We start from the raw sequence: 20,194 nt of genomic DNA on the forward strand, positions 1-20,194 counted from the left end.
ATGGGCAAGGAAACCTCCTGCTGATGACCACGTACCGCCCTCCCTCAGTTGATGAATCAGTGCTCCTCTCCATGTTGAACACCACTTGGAGGAAGCACTGAGGGTGGAAAGGGTGCAGAATGTCCTCTGGGTGGGGGACTTCAATGTCTAACACCAAGAGTGGCTGGGTAGCACAGCTACTGACCAAGCTGGCCGAGTCCTAAATGACATAACAGCTAGACCGGGTCTGCGGCAGGTGGTGAGGGAACCAACAAGAGGGGAAAACATACTTGACCTCATCCTCACCAACCTGCCTGCCGCAGATGCATCTGTCCATGACAGTATGGGCAGGAGTGACCACCACACAGTCGTTGCGGAGACAAAGTCCCGTCTTCACATTGGGGACACCCTCCATCGTGTTGTGTGGCACTACCACCGTGCTGAATGGGATAGATTTCGTAAACAGGACCATCAACTCAAGACTGGGCATCCATGAGGTGCTGTGGGCCATCAGCAGCAGCAGAATTGTACTCAAAGATAATCTGTAACCTCATGGCCCGGCATATCCCCCACTCTACCATTACCGCCAAGCCAGGGGATCAACCCTGATTCAATGAAGAGTGCAGGAGGGCAGGCCAGGAGCAGCACCAGGCACACCTAAAAATGAGATGTCAACCTGGTGAAGCTATAAAACAGGACTACTTGCGTACCAAACAGCATAAAGCAGCAAGTGATAGACAAAACTAAGTGACCCCCATAACCAACAGATCAGATTTAAGCTCTGCAGTCCTGCCACATCCAGTCGTGAATGGTGATGGACAATTAAACAACTCATTGGAGGAGGAGGCTCCACAAATATCCCCATCCTCAATGATGGAGGAGCCCACACAAAGATATAGATGAAGCATTTGCTACAACCTGCAACCAGAAGTGCTGAGTGGATGATCCATCTCAGCCTCCTCCGGAGGTCCCCAGCATCGCGGATGCCAGTATTCAACCAATTTGATTCACTCCACGTGATATCAAGAAACAGCTGAAGGCACTGGATACTGCAAAGGCTATGGGCCCTGACAATATTCCGGCAATAGTTCTGAAGACTTGTGCTCCAGAACTTGCCGCGCCCCTAGCCAAGCTGTTCCAGAACAATTACAATGCTGGCATCCACAGAGCTATGTGTAAAATTGCCCGGGTATGTCCTGTACACAAAAAGCAGGACAATTCCAACCCTGCCAATTACCGTCCCATCAGCCTACCCTCCATCATCAATAAAGTAATGGAAGGGATTATCAACAGTGCTATCAAGCAACACTTGCTTAGCAAGACCCTGTTCACTGACGCCCAGTTTGGGTTCTGCCAGGGCCACTCAGCTCCTGATTTCATTACAGCCTTGGTCCAAACATGGACAAAAGATCTGACCTCCCTAGGTGAGGTGAGGATGTCTGTCTTTGATATCCAGGCCACATTTGACAGAGTGTGGCATCAAGGAGCCTTGGCAAAAGTGGAGTCAATGGGACTCAGGGGGAAAACTCTCCTCTGGTTAGTCATAGCTAGCACAAAGGAAGATGGTTGTGGTTGTTGGAGGTCAGTCATCTCAGCTCTGGGACATCACTGCAGGAATTCCTCAGGGTAGTGTCCTCGGCCCAACCACCTTCAGCTGCTTCATCAATGACCTTCCTTCCATCATAAGGTGAGAAGTGGGGATGTTCGCTGATGATTGCACATTGTTCAGCACCATTCGCGACTCCTCAGATACTGAAGCAGTCCATGTCCAAATGCAGCAAGACCTGGACAATATCCAGGCTTGGGCTGACAAGTGGCAAGTAATATTCGCGCCACACAAGTGCCAGGCAATGACCATCTCCAACAAGAGAGAATCCAACCATCGCCCCTTGACATTCAATGGCATTATTGAACTACCACTATCAACATCCTGATGGTTACCATTGACCAGAAACTGAACTGGACCAGCCATATAAATGCAATGGCTACAAGAGCAGGTCAGAGGCTAGGAATCCTGCAGAGAGTAACTCACCTCCTGATGCCACAAAGCCTATTCGCCATCTACAAGGCACAAGTCAGGAGTGTGATGGAATACTCTCCACTTGCCTGGATGAGTGCAGCTCCCACAACACTCGAGAAGCTCGACACCATCCAGGACAAAGCAGCCCCGCTTGATTGGCACCCCATCCACAAACATTCACTCCCTCCACCACCGACGCACAGTGGCAGCAGTGTGTGTACCATCTACAAGATGCACTGCAGCAACTCGCCAAGGCTCCTTCGACAGCATCTTCCAAACCCACGGCCGCTACTACCTAGAAGGACAAGGGCATCAAAGAAATGGGAACACCACCACCTGGAAGTTCCCCCTCTGAGCCACTCACCGTCCTGACCTGGAAATGTATCGGCCGTTCCTTCACTGTCGCTGGAACTCCCTCCCACCCCTAACTGTGGGTGTACCTACACCACATGGACTGCAGCGGTTTAAGAAATCAGCTGGCGAACACCTTCTCAAGGGGCAATTAGGGATAGGCAATAAATACTGGTCTATCGAGCAGCGCCCACATCCTATGAACGAATGAAAAAAAAATCATTAAATACTGCCCTCTTTACCTGGCTACTGTTTTGCATTTACCTGGGAGAGGGAAGAATTGTGGTAATGTGAAATGTATGTTAAAGCCTCCAATTATACCTGACATTCACTTCCCTAACATTCAGTGCAGCGGAATAGCAGTCCTGGCGCACAGAAGTCGGAGAATGTGAATTGATGTTAGTTTACACATGGTCGATTGTGTCAATGAGCAATTATGCCTATTATGCATTTTCCCTGAATTTCGGTTGCATTGCTTTTGGGTTAAATGAAAAGCTGGCGAAATTCATAGCAGGCGTTTCCTGCTGGGAATCAAAACCAAAATGGACCTCAGGTCTTCCCTTTACATTTTATGACTGGCTTCCCCTCACGTCCACGCCTCTATACCCACCATCCCCCCCCAAACCTCTCTCCAGGCAGTTGAAGCCCTTCTCCTCCTCCTTTATCCAGTACCGTTAAGGAGAGTGAGCAAGGCCACTGGAAACCGACCTGTTCGGGCTCACCGCTCTCCTCCCACTCAACCCAGTGCCCCAGCGATCCCCTATTTGTACTCCTGTCGTGAAACAAAAATTGAACAAAAACGATGTGTAAGACGGCGGGTGGTGGGGGGCGGTGGGGGTGGTGAGACGGTGGGTGGGGGGACCACGGGGGTCGAGGCAGAGGCAGCCCCCAGTTGGACATTGCGCCAGTTGTTTGCACCCATGACCCCAGGGTATTAACCCGGGCCTCCGGATTGTGGGTCCGACGACAACGCTGCAGTGCTGCCTTCTCCCCGTTCCCAATTCAATTGGGAAATGTAGAAGGAAACAGAGAACCTGCACAGCTGCAGCGAAAGTGGTCACACCTCAGCCACATGCCTCGGCCCGTTGAAAGATAGGGAGGGCCTGAACAACCTCGTTCTCTGGCGTCTCATTCCCACGGTGACCTGATTTTCGCCGCCTCCTTGTTTCATCCAATCTCCCTCCCCCACCCCCCTCCCCGTCTCGTTTTTCGCCTTCAGACCAGCCGACCAAGCCGCACATCCAGCTGTTCCGCACATCTGGCAAGTATTCCATCGGCGAGTACGTGAGCATCAGGTGCACCGCCTCCTCCATCTTCAGCGGGGCCATCTTCCTGCTGCTCAAGGTCGACGGGGAGAGCCCCGTGGCCTACCAGGCCGTGCCAACGGCAGGATTCTCGATGACCTTCTCCATCGCCAACCTCACCTACGCCGACAACGGGTATTACCTCTGCCTCTACCAGCTCAAGAGGTCGGGAAAACTGTACAACTCCTCGGAGAGTGAGCGTGTCAAAGTGACCGTGACAGGTAAGGCTGGTCAACCCTTTCAGGGCTCAGATGACGGGCTGGCAGAAGAGTTTCGGCTCCTCCCCCTGAAGGGAAATAAGAACACGTAGAGAAAGGGGGGAGTGGCAGGTGGAGCAAAAGAGAAGGCCGGGGATAGGTTAGAGGCCCAGGGTAGATTGAATGTTAAAGCTGGCACCGAGCACGGGGCAAAGAAAGCGGTAATGAGAGCATGAAAGGCTAAAGCTTTTGGTCCGGAGTGGATGTTAATAGCAGAATAACGGTCAGCCCTGTCTGAAAGCGAAATAGCAGAATGTGTAAAGAGCTGAATGAAGGTCAGCACTGGTCCAGTGTAGGTGTTAATAGCAGAATAAAGGTCAGCACTGTCTGAAAGCGAAATAGCAGAATGTGTAAAAAGCTGATGAAGGACAGAGCTGGTCCAGAGTAGGTGTTAATAGCAGAATGAAGGTCAGCACTGTCTGAAAGCGAAATAGCAGAATGTGTAAAGAGCTGAATGAAGGCCAGAGCTGGTCCAGAGTAGGTGTTAATAGCAGATTGAAGGCCAGCACTGTCTGAAATGAAAAAAAAAATACTTGAGAACAAGATACGGACTGACACTTTTGAGAAAAAATATCACTTTGTTCAGTGTTTATCTTTGCAATGATACAATTCAGAAAAATAAACACATTATAAAGAGGACAAAGAAAACATCTTTAGTGGGTGCAAGAGGGACACGGGAGATCTCGATCTCTGCCCTGCCATTTGGAAATGGCCCCTGTAAAAGTTGGTTCCGAGGGTTAATTCGAAACCCTCATCAGACATTAGTTGCATCCCTGGAGTTTGCGTTTACTGCGGCTGTCAAGGAGCATGCACTGCACCACGCAGGCCAAGCTTGGGGGCAGGAACTCGGAGTGAGTGACGGTACCGAAGTGAGAATGTCACTGAATTGGAAACCTGGGGCCCTGGGATCGAATCCCATCACAGTTGGTGGGTGGTGGAATCTGAATTCGATCAAAATCACTGGCATCTACCTGGCCGAGTGGGAAAGTTGGCCTGTGTACCAAAAGCAGGGTAAATCCAACCTAGCCAATTACCACACCATTGGTCTACCCTCGATTATCAGTGAAGCAATGGAAGGGGCTATCAAGCGGCACTTGCTTAGCAATAACCTGCTCACTGATGCCCAGTTTGGGTTCTGCCAGGGCCGCTCAGCTCCTGACCTCGTTACAGCCTTGGTTCAAGCATAGGAGCTGAACTCCTGAGGTGAGGTGAGGGTGACCGCCCTTGACATCAAGGCAGCATTTGACCAAGTGTGGCATCAAGGAGCCCTAGCAAAACTGGAGTCAATAGGAATCACGGGCAAAACTCTCCGCTGGTTGGAGTCATAGCAAGCACAAAGGAAGATGGTTGTGGTGGTTGGAGGTCTGTTATCTCAGCTGCAGGAGTCCCTAAGGGCAGTGTCCTAGGCCCAACCACCTTCAGCTGCTCCATCAATGACCTTCCTTCCATCGTAAGGTCAGAAGTGGGGAATGTTCGCTGATGGTTGCACAATGTTCAGCACCATTCGCGACTCCTCAGATACTGAAGCAGCCCATGTCCAAATGCAGCAAGACCTGAACAGTATCCAGGCTTGGGCTGACAAGGCAAGTGACATTTGTGACACACAGTGACCATCTCCAACAAGAGAGAACCCAACCATCGCCCCTTGATGTTCAATGGCACCCCCCATTATCAACATCCTTGGAGTTCCCACTGACCAGAAACTGAACTGGGATCAGCCAAAAAAATACTGCGACTACAAGAGCAGGTCAGATGCTAGGAACCCTGTGGTGAGTAACTCACCCCCTGACTCCCCAAAGCCTGTCCACCATCTACAAGGCACAAGTCAGGAGGGTGATGGAATACTCCCCACTTGCCTGGATGAGTTCAGCTCCCACAACACTCAAGAAGCTGGACATTGTCCTGGAAAAATCAGCCTGCTTTATTGGCCACACATTCACAGTAGCAGCAGTGTGTGTACCATCTACAAGTTGCACTGCAGCAACTCACCAAGGCTCCTTAGGCAGCACCTTCCAAACCCACAATCACTACCACCTATAAAGACAAGAACAGCAGATAGATGTGAACACCTACACCTGGAAATTCCACACCAATTCACTCAACATCCTGACTTGGAAATATATTGGCCGTTCCTTCACTGTCACTGGTCAAAATCCTGGAACTCCCTCCCTAACAGCACTGTGGGTGTACCTACACCACAGGGACAAAATCCTGGAACTCCCTCCCTAACAGCACTGTGGGTGTACCTACACCACAGGGACAAAATCCTGGAACTCCCTCCCTAACAGCACTGTGGGTGTACCTACACCACATGGACAAAATCCTGGAACTCCCTCCCTAACAGCGCTGTGGGTGTGCCTACACCACAGGGACAAAATCCTGGAACTCCCTCCCTAACAGCGCTGTGGGTGTACCTACACCACAGGGACAAAATCCTGGAACTCCCTCCCTAACAGCACTGTGGGTGTACCTACACCACAGGGGACAAAATCCTGGAACTCCCTCCCTAACAGCACTGTGGGTGTACCTACACCACACGGACAAAATCCTGGAACTCCCTCCCTAACAGCGCTGTGGGTGTACCTACACCACATGGACAAAATCCTGGAACTCCCTCCCTAACAGCGCTGTGGGTGTACCTACACCACAGGGACAAAACCCTGGAAGTCCCTCCGTAACAGCACTGTGGGTGTACCTACACCACAGGGGACAAAATCCTGGAACTCACTCTCTAACAGCGCTGTGGGGGTACCTACACCACAGGGACAAAATCCTGGAACTCCCTCCCTAACAGCACTGTGGGTGTACCTACACCACATGGACAAAATCCTGGAACTCCCTAACAGCACTGTGGGTTTACCTACACCACATGGACAAAATCCTGGAACTCCCTCCCTAACAGCGCTGTGGGTGTACCTACACCACAGGGACTGCAGTGGTTCAAGAAGGCAGCTCACCCACCACCTTCTTAAGGGCATCGAGCGATGGGCAATGAATACTGGCCCAGCCAGAGAAACCCACATCTCGTGAATAAATTTTTAAAAATCAGGAACTTCATGTCTTATTAATGACCGGTGGGGGGGAAATCCATCTAGTTCACCAATCCTCTTTAGGGAAATAAATCTTCTGTTCTTTATGTGGTCTAACCTACCTATGACTCCAGACACTCAGCAATATGGTTGGCTCTACACTCCCTGGAACCTGCACCATGTGGATTGTGCGGGTGTACCCACACTACGCGGACTGCAGCGGTTCTAGAAGACAGTTGGCCACCAGCCTCTCCAGGGTCAATTAGAGATGGGCAGTTAATGCTGCACCTTGCCAGCAACGCCCACATCCCACGATTGAATGATACAAGGACCAGCTGTTGGTACACTGCTGCCACTCTCTGCCACCTCCGCAGCATCCACCTTGTTAATTTGACTTGAGGCTAGCAGATTGCCCGCATCAAGTTTCTGACAGTGCGCGTTCATCAAATAATGAGTCTTGCATGACAATTTTGACTGTTCCTCATTGACGGTTGTCTCCGCTGAGCATTATGGTAAGTAAAAAGTCAGCTTGGGCAGAATCGCATTGGCAGGCAATTAAACGCATTGCCTCACTGTCCAGTCCCACGTACTGTGTGGGAATGCACTTTGGGAAAGGAAGGACTGGCAAACTGGAGCTCATTTCTCCTTGGTGAAAGAAATAAAGGATGGCTGACCGAGCTGAGGTCTTTAAAACTACGAAAGGCTTTAATAGGGTGGGCGCTCTTCATTAACTGGACCGTTAATGTAAGATAGCTACCGAAAATCCAACCGGGAAGTCGGGATGAACTTCCTTTACCCAAATGATGGTGAGAACACTGAGCTTTGTTGCCTGAGGGAGAGTTCGAGGTGAATCCTACAGATGCATTTGAGGGGAAGCTAAACAAACAGACAAAGGCACTGGGCACACGTTTGCAGTAGACAGGGAGTGAGGCCTGGTGATGTGGGATTTAGGTGGGGAGGCCCGAATGGAGCATAAACACTTGGGCACGATCGAGGCTTGGGTGGGTACCACAGGGGCTTGGCACCTTTGTTGGCACCTTTAGTCGTACTTAAATTTCATTTTTGTTAGTCTTCTTTCAGAGTTTCTCTTTGTTTTCGCAGTTTCCCTTTAAGGGGCTGCCATTTAATTTGCCCCCTTGTTTTATTAATTGAGTTTAATTGTTTTTTTACCCCCGAAAATAGTATAAACACTAGCAGGCGCTGCTTTGGTGTTGCATGTATAAAGTTATGAGGGGGTGTATTTAGGGTAGACAGGGACTTTTCCCCTTGATAGAGGGATCAATAATCAGGGGGCATAGATTTAAGGTAAGGGGCAGGAGGTTTAGAGGGGATGTGAGGAAGAATTTTTTTCACCCAGAGGGTGGTGGGAATCTGGAACTCACTGCCTGTAAGGGTGGTAGAGGCAGAAACCCTCATAACATTTAAGAAGTATTTGATTGTGTACTTGTGATGCCTTGGCATATAAGGCTATGGGCCTAGTGCTGGCAAATGGGATTAGAATAGACCATAAGACATAGGAGCTGAAATTAGGCCATTCGGCCCATCGAGTCTGCTCCGCCATTCAATCATGGCTGATAATTTTCTCAACCCCATTCTCCCGCCTTCTCCCCATAACCTTTGATCCCCTTACCAATCAAGAACCTATCTATCTCGCTCTTGAATACACTCAATGACCTGGCCTCCACAGCCTTCTGTGGCAATGAATTCCATAGATTCACCACTCTCTGGCTAAAGAAGTTTCTCCTCATCTCTGTTCTAAAAGGTCTTCCCTTTACTCTGAGGCTGTGCCCTCGGGTCCTAGTCTCTCCTACTAATGGAAACATCTTCCCCACGTCCACTCTATCCAGGCCTTTCAGTATTCTGTAAGTTTCAATCAGATCCCCTCCCTCATCCTTCTAAACTCCATCGAGTATAGACCCAGAGTCCTCAAACGTTCCTCATCTGTTAAGCCTTTCATTCCTGGGATTGTTCTCGTGAACCTCCTCTGGACCCTCTCCAGGGGCCAGCACTAGTTAGGTACTTGTTTGACCGGCGCAGACTAGATGGGCCGAAGGGCCTTTTTCTGTGCTCTATCACTCTATCACTCTATGCCAAATGTGGTGTTATATGGAATCCTCTGCAATCCACAGAGTTGGCTGTTAGGCTAAGGGTGCCAACGCTGGGGTTCCTCCCCACCCAGTCCCCCCCCGCAATCACCCTACTTCTTCCACATTTCGTGCTGTTTGCCCTCACCCTCGCTTGCAAACACCTCCGTGGTCTCACCTCCCCCCCATCCCCAATTCTGAAGTCTCCTCCAACCCCACAACCCTTTGATCTGCCCTGCTGTCACCCAGTTCCACCCTCCTCGAGCATCAGCGACAATCATTAGGAAGGCAAATGGGATGCTGGTTCCTTACTGAAAGGGCGGTGGTGGAGAGTGGGGTAGAAATGTAGGGAAGGGCTTGCTACAACGATACAGGGCATTCGTGAGTCTGCGTATCATTAATATCTCCTCACTGAAGGAAGGGTATACTTGTAGCGGAGGCAGTTGAGGTACATTGTTGGCCTACTGTTAATGCACTAGGCTAATGCAGGTTCAAATCCCTCCCGGAACTCCTCCTGCCTTTTTTACCCGTGTCGGAGGCTACTTAACCCGACACGTCTGTGGACGATGCCAGCTCCCAATGTGGCCCCCTCCTCTGCATTGCCGGGGGAGACTAAACGCAGACTGGGTGCCTGCTTTGCGGAACACCTTCGGTCTGTCCGCAAGCGTGACCCAAACCTCCCTGTCGCTTGCCATTTCAACACTCCACCCTGCTCTCATGCCCACATGTCCGTCCTTGGCCTGCTGCATTGTTCCAGTGAAGCTCAACGCAAACTGGAGGAACAGCACCTCATCTTCCGACCGGGCGCTTTACAGCCTTCCGGGTTTAACGTTGAGTTCAACGACTTCAGACCACGAACTCTCTCCTCCGTCTCGACCGCACCCTTTTGAAATCCATTTTTTAACGTTGAATTTAAATTTAAATTTATTTTTATGCGTTATTTATTGATTGATTCGTTCAGTTTTTTTGATCCTTTACCCCCAGTCACCACACCCCACCCTCCAAAAAGGGCCATCTATCACTTGTTCCTATGTTGTGATCTCACTGAACGCTGACCCTTCTGCTATTCAGACATTCCGCTATTGTACCTTGATGCCACCATCAACACCTTCTTTAGACTTTAACGCTATCATTAACACTCCCTTCGTCTTGTGTCCAAGACATCTTTGTCGATCTCTCCTGAGATCACACCTATAGCCGACCTTCCACCTTGCTCCCCCTGCTCCACCCCCAGTATAAAATGCATCAAATGTCTACTGCTGTCCAGCTCTGAAGGAGGACCATACGGAGATGAAACGTTAAGCCTGTTTCTCTCTGCGTAAACGCAGGATGGGTGGGATCGGACCAGCCGCCGACTACGCACCGCCTCTGTCCTTACGTCCTCTTGCGGCCAATTGAGTTAGCTCAGCAGGAGCTGCGTGGGATGGGCAGAGACGATCTGACAGTGGCCATTTTGGGGAACGTCTCACCCGCCGGGGCCCCGCCCCACTTCAGAACCCTTATGGAAGGGTCCCGCCACTTTGTAGCATCACAGGTGTGCGATATGAACACCAGGGCTAAGGAAATGGTTGGGGGCAAAACGAGTGGGGCCTGAGCGACCGCGCCGAACACACAGTGCTTGGTATTTAGTGCAGTCAGCGCTATCTAATTCTATGTCAGACAGATGTTCTACCCAGTGAGTTCCTGTTGTGACTTGCCAAGATGATCCCGCTTTCGGTCTAACGATGTTGACACGAACGTATGAATTAGGAGCGGGAGTAGACCACTCGGCCCCTCCAACCTGCTCGCCCATCCAATAAGACCATGCCTGATTTAATTGTAACCTCAACCCCACATTCCTGCCTCTCCCTGATTAGCCCTTCACCCCTCCTTGTTTACCAAGAATCGATCTTGCCTTAAAAATATTCAAAAACTCTACTTCCACCGGCCTTTTGAGGAAGAGGGTGCCAAAGACTCATGAACCCCAGAGAGAAGAAAACATCACAAGTTGCAATGCACTTAATATGACTGGACTGATAAAGTTCAGCTTCGTAAATGTGCAATGGATGTAAGAAATATCAAATGGAGTTTTGAGGCAGAGTCTTTGAATGTTTTTAAGGCCGAGGTAGATCAATTCTTTGATTAACAAGGGGGGGGTGAAAGGTTATCGGAGGGGTGGGGGAGGCCGGAATGTGGGGTCGAGGTTACAATCAGATCGGGCATGATCTAATTGAATGGGGGAGCAGAGTCGAGGAGCCGAATGGCCTACCCCTGTTCCTCATTCGTATATTTGTATGCTGTTCAGTTTTGGCATCTAAGTTCCGAAGAAGAGTCATATTGGACTCAAAACGTTAACTCTTTGTCTCTCTTCACAGATGCTCCCAGACCTGCTGAGTTTTTACGACACTTTCTGTTATTTTTATCTAGAACTCCGAACGTGGTTTTATGTTACAACGTAAGAGGTGACGCCTGAGCCTTTGGCCAGCGTTGTCCTCACTGGAGTTTAGAAGAATAAGAGGCATCTTGATGGATGCATATAGGACCCTCAGGGGATTTGACAGGGTGGATGTGGAGAGGATGTTTCCCCTTGTGGGAGAATCTAAACCTAGACATAGAATCTAGACCTTAGGTCACCACATTATAGGAAGGATGTGATGGCACTGGAGGGGGTGCAGAGGAGATTCACCAGGATGTGACCTGGGATGAAACATTTGAGTTATGAGGAGAGGTTGGATAGACTTGGGTTGTTTTCGTTGGAGCGGAGAAGACTGAGGGGTGACCTGATCGTGATGTACAAGATTATGAGGGGCATGGACAGGGTGGATAGGGAGCAGCTGTTCCCCTTAGTTGAAAGGTCAGTCACAGGTGGACATAAGGTCAAGGTGAGGGGCAGGAGGTTTGGGGGGTGGGTGTGAGGAAAAACTTTTTTTACCCAGAGGGTGGTGAGGGTCTGGAATGCACTGCCTGGGAGGGTGGTGGAGGCGGGTTAGCCTCACATCCTTTAAAAAGCACCTGGATGAACACTTGACACGTCATGACATTCAAGGCGATGGGGCCAAGCACTGGTCAATGGGATTAGGTAGGTAGGTCAGGCGTTTCTCACAGTGTCGGTGCAGACTCGATGGGCCGAAGGGCCTCTTCTGCACTGTGTGTGTGATTCTGTGATAGACGTCACTGTTTGTAAATATGGGTTCGTCCATTTAAATGGAGACGAGGAGAATTTCCTTCTCTCAAAGGTTGGTGAGCCTTTGGAAATCTCTTCCCCAAAAGGCGTTGGGAACAAGGTCTTTAAATATGTTTAAGGCCGAGCGTGATAGATTCTGGTTAAGCAAGGTGGGGGTGGGTGAAAGGTTATTGGGGGGGGTCGGCCGGAATGTGGGGCTGAGGTTACAATCAGATTGGCCGTCAGCTTATTGAATGGCGGGGCAGGCTCGAGGGGCCGAGTGGCCTCCTCCTGTTCCTGCTTCATATGTTCGGACAGCGTGGGATTGAAACAGGTAACCTTTGCTCTGTATATTTCTGAATGGGGAGGAAACTCATCCTGGCTAAGAATGGAGAACAGGCCGTGTTGCATTCGTTGCTTGGTCCAATCCCCCGCCCGGTCGCCGTCCAATCAACATGCCCGTGGAGCTGAAATCGAGCGGGATTTAGAATAGGCGATGTAAAGGTGACCCGGGGCGAATTTCTAGATCCAATGATGCCCCCCTCCACCCAACCCCGGCCAAAACGGTTTGACCCGGGCCTCTGGAGCAAAGCGATTCACCCGTGATCACTCTCTCTTTCTTTCCCCCGCCTCAGATGTCCTGTTGCGGCCCTCGATTTCGGTGTTGCGGACGTCCGGCATGTTCGTCCAAGGCGAGGCCGTCAACTTCCGCTGCTCGTCGGCCAGCGTCTTCGCGGTGATCACCTTCTACCTCTACAAAGTGGGCGAGTCGGGACCGGTGGCCTCGGTGGGGCCGACGTCAGCCTCCAGCGCCATCCTGACCATCCACAACATCAGCATGCACCAGGAAGGCTACTTCACTTGCATGTTCAAAGTGCTGATCAACCACAAGATGCACTCGTCCACTCACAGTGACCGGGTCCAGGTCGCCATCACAAGTGAGTCGCCGATTTTCACCCCCCCCTCCACTTTCTGGTTTCGAGGTCGCTCCACATGAGTGACTGAGGCAAAGAGGCAGAGGGCGACATTTCTAAAAGTAAAAATAAAAAACTGCGGACGCCGGAAATCCAAAACAGAAACAGAAACACCCGGAAAAACTCAGCAGGTCTGGCAGCATCGGCGGAGAGGGGAGCACAGTTGACGTTTCGAGTCCTCGTGACCCTTCAACAGAACTAAGTAAAATTAGGAAAGGGGTGAAATATAAAAGCTGGTTTAAGGTGGGGGGTTTGTTGGGACAAATAGCCAGTGATAGGTGGAGATAACCAAAATCTGTCACAGATAAAAGCGCAAAGAGGTGTTGAAGGTGGTGATATTATCTAAAGGAATGTGCTAATTAAGAGTGGAAGACAGGACAGATAAGGTGCAGATGGCTCTAGTGGGGGGTGGGGAATACTAAAAGGTAGAAATAAACAATGGTGGAAATACATTTAAAAATAATGGAAATAGGTGGGAAAAGAAAAAATCTGTATAAATTATTGGGCTCAATATTGAGTTCAACAATTTTAGATCTTGAACTCTCTCCTCCATCCCCACCCACTTCCCGTTTCTTCCCCCTCCTTTTTGTTTTTTCCAATAATTTATATAGATTTGTCTTTTCCCACCTATTTCCATTATTTTTAAATGTATTTGCACCCATTGTTTATCTCTACCTTTTAGTATTCCCCCACCCCCCACTAGAGCCATCTGCACCTTATCTGCCCTGTCTGCTACTCTTAATTAGCACATTCCTCTAGATAATATCACCACCTTCAACACCTCTATGTTCTTTTGTCTATGACAGATTTTGGTTATCTCCACCTATCACTGGTTGCTTGTCCCAACAAACCCCACCCCCCCCAACTCATCCCCTTAAACCAGTTTATATTTCACCCCTTTCCTAAGTTTACTTAGTTCTGTTGAAGGGTCATGAGGACTCGAAACGTCAACTGTGCTCTTCTCCGCCGATGCTGCCAGACCTGCCGAGTTTTTCCGGGTATTTCTGTTTCTGTTTCAGCGATGGATCTGAGTTTGCTGATGAGGCCAAGCTAGGGTGGGAAGGTAAGCTGCGGGGAGGAGACTGAGAGGCTGCAAGTCGGGCGAGTGGGCAAAAGGTGACTGATGGGAATGTAACGTAGCGGAGTGCAAGGCTGTTTACTTTGGCCGTGAGACTGAAAGAAAACAGAATTTTTTTCTTTATCTGAAAAGGTGAGGGAATTATAAGTGTCGATGATCAAAGGGTGTGTTTGTAGAAGGAACGCGGAAAGTTAGCATGCAGGCGTAGCAAGTAAGGAGGAAGGCAAATGGCATGTTGGCCTTTATTGCAATGGGATTGGAGTACAAGAATGAAGAAGCCTTGCTACTGTTGTGCAGGGTTTTTGGTGAGACCCCATCTGGAATATGGTGCGCAGTTCTGGTCTCCGTGTTAAATGAAGGATGTACTTGCACTGGAGGTGGTGCAGTGAAGGGTTCACTAAATTGGTCCCTGGGATGAGAGGCTGTGTAAATTGGGTTTATATTAGAACCATAGAACCATAGAACACTACAGCACAGAAAAACAGGCCATTCGACCCTTCTAGTCTGTGCCAAAATATTATTCGGCTAGTCCCATTGACCTGCACCCAGTCCATAGCCCTCCAGACCTCTCCCATCCATGTATCTATCGAATTTATTCTTAAAACTTAAGAGTGAGCCCGCATTTACCACATCAGACGGTAGCTCGTTCCACATTCTCACCACTCTCTGAGTGAAGAAGTTCCCCCTAATGTTCCCCCTAAACCTTTCCCCTTTCACCCTAAAGCCATGTCCTCTCGTGTTTATCTCTCCTAATCTAAGTGGAAAGAGCCTACTCGCATTTACTCTGTCTATACCCCTCACAATTTTGTAAACTTCTATCAAATCTCCCCTCATCCTTCTACGCTCCAAGGAATAAAGTCCTAACCTGTTTAATCTTTCCCTGTAACTCAACTCCTGAAGACCCGGCAACATCCTAGTAAATCTTCTCCGCACTCTCTCGATCTTACTGATATCCTTCCTGTAGTTAGGCGACCAGAACTGCACACAATACTCCAAAGTTGGCCTCACCAATGTCTTATACAACCTCACCATAACATCCCAACTCCTATACTCAATACTTTGATTTATGAAGGCCAGTGTGCCAAAAGCATTCTTTACAACCTTGTCTACCTGTGATACCACTTTCCTGGAATTATGTATCTGAACTCCCAGATCCCTTTGTTCCTCCGCACTCCTCAGTGCCCTACCATTTACTGTGTATGTCCTACCTTGGTTTGTCCTTCCAAAATGTAACACCTCACACTTCTCCGCATTAAATTCCATCTGCCATTTTCTGGCCCATTGTTCCAGTTGGTCCAGATCCCTCTGGAGATATTCTCTGGAGTTTAGAAGAATGGGAGGCGATCTCATTGAGACCTGCAGGATTGTGATGGGGTTTCCCAGTGTGGGCGCTGAGGGGTCGATTCCGCTGGTCGGGGGGAATCTAAAACACGGGGGCACAATGTCGGGATAAGGGGGCCGATCATTTAGGACTGAGATGAGAAGGAATGCCTTCACTCGAAGGGTTGGGAATCTAGCCCAGAGGATTGTGAATGCTCCATCGTTGAGGGCCGGGATGGACAGATTTTTGGCCTCTCCGTTAATGGTGGGATATGGGGAGCGAGCAGGAAAATGGAGTGGAATCCCAAGTTTAGCTGTGAGCACATTGAATGGCAGAGCAGGCTCGATGGGCCGAATGGTCTACTCCAATCCCTGTTTCTTATGCCCTTGTGTACCCCTGAAATAGATACTTAAACGTGCATACGTCACACGATGGTCACCATAGCCTTAGGGTAACAAGGGAGATTTACCACAATGGTAGCCTCTGTATGGGAATCTAGTTGTGTGGAGCCACTGGGGGTTGCTTTAGACCAGGGAACGTTCAACTAAGGTTGGTAGCTTGGCGCCAAGAATGAGCAACATGAAAGAGAATAGAGAACTCATGCATGTTCTCCTCAGAACAAAGAAGGTTATGTGGAGATTTCATTGCGTTGATCAAAATTATCAGGGGCTTTAATAGACTAGGGGTGGGGGTAGGCGTGAAAGTGTGGGGGCGGAAGGTGGGACAGGTTTCCTGGCCGATAACAAAAGGATACACAGTTAAGATAAGATAATTGAGGTTTGGATGCAGGTTCAGAAGTCAGGAGTCAAGTTCATGGTGCAGCTCATTTATACATGCTAGAAGCAATGTACATTTATACTCAGGGACCCGGTCGCTTCAGACAAAATAAATATGGTCAAACCTTATGCCTTTGGTTGAAGCCGGGAGCCTGGGGAGCCTACAGTGCTCCGTTGCTGTCTCCATGGCAACGCGTCGAACAACCCGATTCAGCCGGCCCGCCAAACGGCACCCGTTTGTCCCGTCGCCAACATCGCAGTGACGCTTGGAGACTTGGTGCTCGGGTGTTTTCCCTGATGAGCGTCAGGCGTGAATCTTTGACGAGGCTGTCTCTCGTTTCGGCGTCAGTCCTGTTCTGCGCTGCGAGCGACTGAGACATACGATAAACGTCAGATAAGGCGAGATGCAACAATGGGGCAGGCGCTCGTGTAGTTACGAGCCACGATATTTGAAGACATCCATGTGTTCCTCCTCGTGAGGTGATGTTGAGCCCCTCCTACATTCGCTCATACACTCCTGCCTTACAGACCTTGCAATTCTTTATTCTTAAGAGGGCAACAAACTTACGAGGATATATACATTTTAAAAAGGTATTCATAAAATTTACAACATACGTTTGCAGAAAACAGCTTAACGTCTGATACAAAGGGTTCCCTGAAGACTTTGAAGATGAGATTCAATTCTCTTAGATACTGCCGAATCTCAGACATGTACATCTTCTCTCAATCATAGTAAGTTTGTTCGTCAGTGGTAATGGCTTCCTCTTCCATGACACCCAAACCTTCCTCATCTTGATGGAACATATCCATTAGTACCTTATTGGCACACATGGCCCCTTTAATGTCTTGTTGGGTGATTTCGTAGTGTCGTATGTTTCGTACACCTCTCATGCTTTGCAAGATGGTGGTTCTGCTTGCAGAGGTGCAGGATTATATTCTGCATGGCCCTACCTCCTCCCTGAGCTTAACTCACCACCACCCCACCTCCCCCCCCCAACACCAATCGCCCCCCTCCCCCACCACCTTCCCACTGTAGAAATCAGGATTCTGGCTCCCCAGGAAGGGGAAACCTTGTCCGTCAATGCACAGCGGGGGTAAGAGATGCCAAAAGATTGGGTTGACTTGCGTTCAGGCCTTGCGTTCACAAGAGTTGCCTCCCTTTTATCTTTCAGGCAAGGCAGAACGACCCACGATATCCAGGAACACCGAGTTTCATCTGTACCCCCAGGGGCAGCTACTCACCCTGCTCTGCACAGCCCCGAAAGCCTACCGGACCCGCAATTTCCAGCTGTACCAGAATGGGCTGGAGATAAGCACCAGGTTGACCGTGCGCGACTCAGTTGCGGAGTTCACCATGGTGAACACGACGATGGCCAATCAGGGAGACTACACTTGCGCGTACCGGACAACCATCGCCGGGCGGGAGTACAACTCCACCCAGAGTGAATCCCTCGCGATCGCTATTTCAGGTAGGCACCCGAAGTCCTGCGCAAAGAAAGTCGAGACTGGAAACGAGCACATCCCACATGGTGGCAGCGTCGGGCCGATCGGTGTCAATCTGCTCTCGAACAACGATCCAATTTTTCATTGAAGAGCAAAAAAGAATTGCGGACGCTGGAAATCCGAAACAAAAACAAAAACAAAAAAATAACCTGGAAAAGCTCAGCAGGTCTGGCAGCATCGGCGGAGAGGGAGCACCGCTGACGTTTCGAGTCCTCACGACCCTTCAACAGAACTAAGTAAAAATAGAAGAGAGGTGAAATATAAACTGGTTTAAGTCGGGGGGGGGGGGGGTGGTGGGTGGGACAGGTAGAGCTGGATAGAGGGCCAGTGATAGGTGGAGATAACCAAAAGATGTCACAGACAAAAGGACAAAGAGGTGTTGAAGGTGGGGATATTATCTAAGGAATGTGCTAATTAAGGGTAGAAAGCAGGACGGGCAAGGTGCAGAGAGCCCTAGTGGGGGTGGGGGTGGGGGGAAGGGATCGATAAAGGCTAATTGTTTTATCTCTACCTTTTAGCCTATTTTGATTCCTTCACCCCACCCCGTCCCCGCTAGGGCTATCTGCACCTTGCCCGTCCTGCTTTCTACCCTTAATTAGCACATTCCTTAGATAATATCACCACCTTCAACACCTCTTTGTCCTTTTGTCTGTGACATCTTTTGGTTAATCTCCACCTATCACTGGCCCTCTATCCAGCTCTACTTGTCCCACCCTCTCCGCCCCCCCCGCCTTAAACCAGCTTATATTTCACATCTCATCTATTTTTACTTAGTTCTGTTGAAGGGTCATTCGGACTTGCTCCTCTCCGCCGATGCTGCCAAACCTGCTGAGTTTTTCCAGGTATTTTTGTTTTTATTTTTGTTTCGAGTTGAAATCGGATTGGATTGGAGGACATTTTGAAAAATGCAGCCCCTTGATATGAAGTTAGCAGGATCGGTGTCCAATAAATGAGCAATTTCAGACTTTGGATACGTGTAGAGAGTAGCCAATATCATATCTGACCATGCACATCTTCCCCTTCGATTAAACAATATTAAACAGAGGACCCAATTCTAAAAGGGGTACCAGGGTCAGAGGGACCTAAAATACATCATTGAAGACGGCAAGGGCAGGTTAAGAAAATCTCTTGTAAAGCATAGAGTACCCTAAGCTTTATTATTAGAGTACAGGAGCAAGGAGGTGATGTTGAATTTGCATCAGACACTAGTTCAGCCTCAGCTGGGGTATTGCGTCCAGTTCTGAGTACCGCTCTTTAGGAAGGTTGTGAAGGCTTTGGAGAGTGCAGAGAAGATTCACGGGAATGGTCCCCGGGATGAGGGACTTGGGTGACGTGGATATATTGGGGAAGGCGGGACTGTCTTCCTTGGAGAAGAGAAGATTGCCAGGAGATTCGATAGGGGTGCTCAAAATCGCGAGGGGGCCTGGACAGGGTAGAAGAGGGTGAACCTGTTCCCATTGGTCGTGGCGGGGGGGGGGAGAGGAGATCAAGAAGGAGAGGGCACGGATTGAAGGGGATCCGGCGGAAGAAGCAACAGCGACCTGGGGAGAAACAGCCTCAGGCATTGGGAGGGGTTCCGGATCTGGAACGCGCTGCCTGAGAAGGCCCGGGGGTGCAGGTTCAATCGAGGCTTTGAAAAGGGAAGGAAACTGTGGTCTGAAAACGAAGTGTGTGCAGGGTTACAGGGAGAAGGCAGAGGTGGGGCGGGGTGGGGCGGGGTGGGTGGTGAGTTGCTCGGTTGAAGAGCCAGTACAGACAGGATGTGCCGAATAGCCTCCTTCCGTGCTGTGATCATCCTGTAATTCTGCTTGACCCTGCAGTTGAGCTCAGCCAAACAGGGACTTGGAAATGTGGATGGTACAATAGTGGTGGCTTGTATTAGGTAGACAGTAGCCGCCTGACATTCAGCTCGATTTACATCAATGAAATTGTACAGTGGACGGTAAGACGCTGGTAATATCCGCTCCTTTCTCCAGGCGGGGACTATACCAGGCGCCAGTAGCACGATCACCTGTTACTTTGCTCCAGCCACAAGATGAATATGCCAGGATTTTGACCCCGTGACAGTGAAGGAACGGCCGATATATTACCAAGTCAGGATAGCGAGCGACTCGGAGGGGAACTTCCAGGTGTGAGGCTGACAGGGTTAATTCTTCGAGAAGTTGCTATCAGTTGAATAGGTCAGAGGCTGGGAATCCTGCGGCGGAGAGTAACTCAACCTCCTGACTCCCCCAAAGCCTGTCCACCATCGACAAGGCACAAGTCAGGAATGTGATGGAATACTCCCCACTTGCCTGGATGAGTGCAGCTCCCACAACACTCGAGAAGCTCGACACCGTCCAGGGAAAAGCAGCCTTGCTTGATCGGCACCCCATC

The 20,194-nt window shown here is 49.8% G+C and overlaps 1 protein-coding gene across 1 annotated transcript in view; it reads left to right on the forward strand.

The window, feature by feature from the left end:
- Positions 1–3,748: 3,748 nt before the first annotated feature.
- Positions 3,749–20,194, forward strand: part of LOC144676636 (uncharacterized) — a gene marked incomplete at its 3' end in the record, with an annotated part of 17,774 nt that continues 1,328 nt past the window's right edge. The window contains exons 1-3 of the mRNA XM_078537007.1: positions 3,749–3,875; positions 12,802–13,104; positions 17,488–17,784. Of these exons, the coding sequence (XP_078393133.1) occupies positions 3,749–3,875; positions 12,802–13,104; positions 17,488–17,784 (727 nt within the window). The remainder of the gene's footprint in view (positions 3,876–12,801; positions 13,105–17,487; positions 17,785–20,194) is intronic.

The sequence above is a fragment of the Cetorhinus maximus genome, unplaced genomic scaffold (genome assembly GCF_964194155.1).
Source record: "Cetorhinus maximus unplaced genomic scaffold, sCetMax3.hap1.1 HAP1_SCAFFOLD_1769, whole genome shotgun sequence".
In the NCBI taxonomy this organism is placed as follows: Eukaryota; Metazoa; Chordata; class Chondrichthyes; order Lamniformes; family Cetorhinidae; genus Cetorhinus; species Cetorhinus maximus.